This window comes from Sphaeroforma arctica (genome assembly GCF_001186125.1).
Source record: "Sphaeroforma arctica JP610 unplaced genomic scaffold supercont1.14188, whole genome shotgun sequence".
In the NCBI taxonomy this organism is placed as follows: Eukaryota; class Ichthyosporea; order Ichthyophonida; genus Sphaeroforma; species Sphaeroforma arctica.
In genome coordinates this window covers 14-599 of record NW_014026370.1, presented here as the reverse complement: position 1 = coordinate 599, position 586 = coordinate 14, and the positions used below count along the sequence as shown (strand labels likewise).

The following is a 586-nucleotide window of genomic DNA, read 5'->3' as shown; positions in this document are numbered from 1 at the left end:
TATATATATATATATATATACGTGCACACGGCTGCCTACATGTAACAATCTACACACAAGACTCAATCACATCAATGACTTCCACACATACACAGTACATCGACTATGGAGAAGAAATGTGGAAAGAGCAGTGTAAGGCTCTAGTTAAGGACATGGAACTGTACCATCAAGACACGCGCAATAACTTCAACCGTGTGCTTGATTGGCTGCACGAATGGGCGTGTTCGCGTTCGTTTGGATTGGGGACTCGCTTGCCCTGGGATCCCCAGTACTTGATTGAGTCTCTGTCGGATTCAACGATTTATATGGCGTACTATACTGTGGCACATCTGCTTCACGATTCCAATCTAACTGGTATGCACGGATTATATATATATATATATATTGTTTTATACATATATAAATGTTTATTTTTAATTTATATATATATATATATATACATATATTGTATATGCATATATTGTATATATATGTATATGTACATATATATATATATATATTTGTATATATATATATATATATATATATATATATATATATATATATGTATATATATATATATATATATATATATATATATACTATC

General features: G+C 30.4%; 1 protein-coding gene across 1 annotated transcript; it reads left to right on the top strand.

Annotated features, from left to right (window-relative positions):
• Positions 1 to 74: 74 nt before the first annotated feature.
• SARC_18160 (hypothetical protein) lies at positions 75 to 228 on the top strand (the record flags this gene model as incomplete). Its single annotated transcript, XM_014287757.1, has 1 exon — positions 75 to 228. A coding segment is annotated over one exon (154 nt), but the record flags the coding sequence as incomplete, so codon positions are not given.
• Positions 229 to 586: the final 358 nt, after the last annotated feature.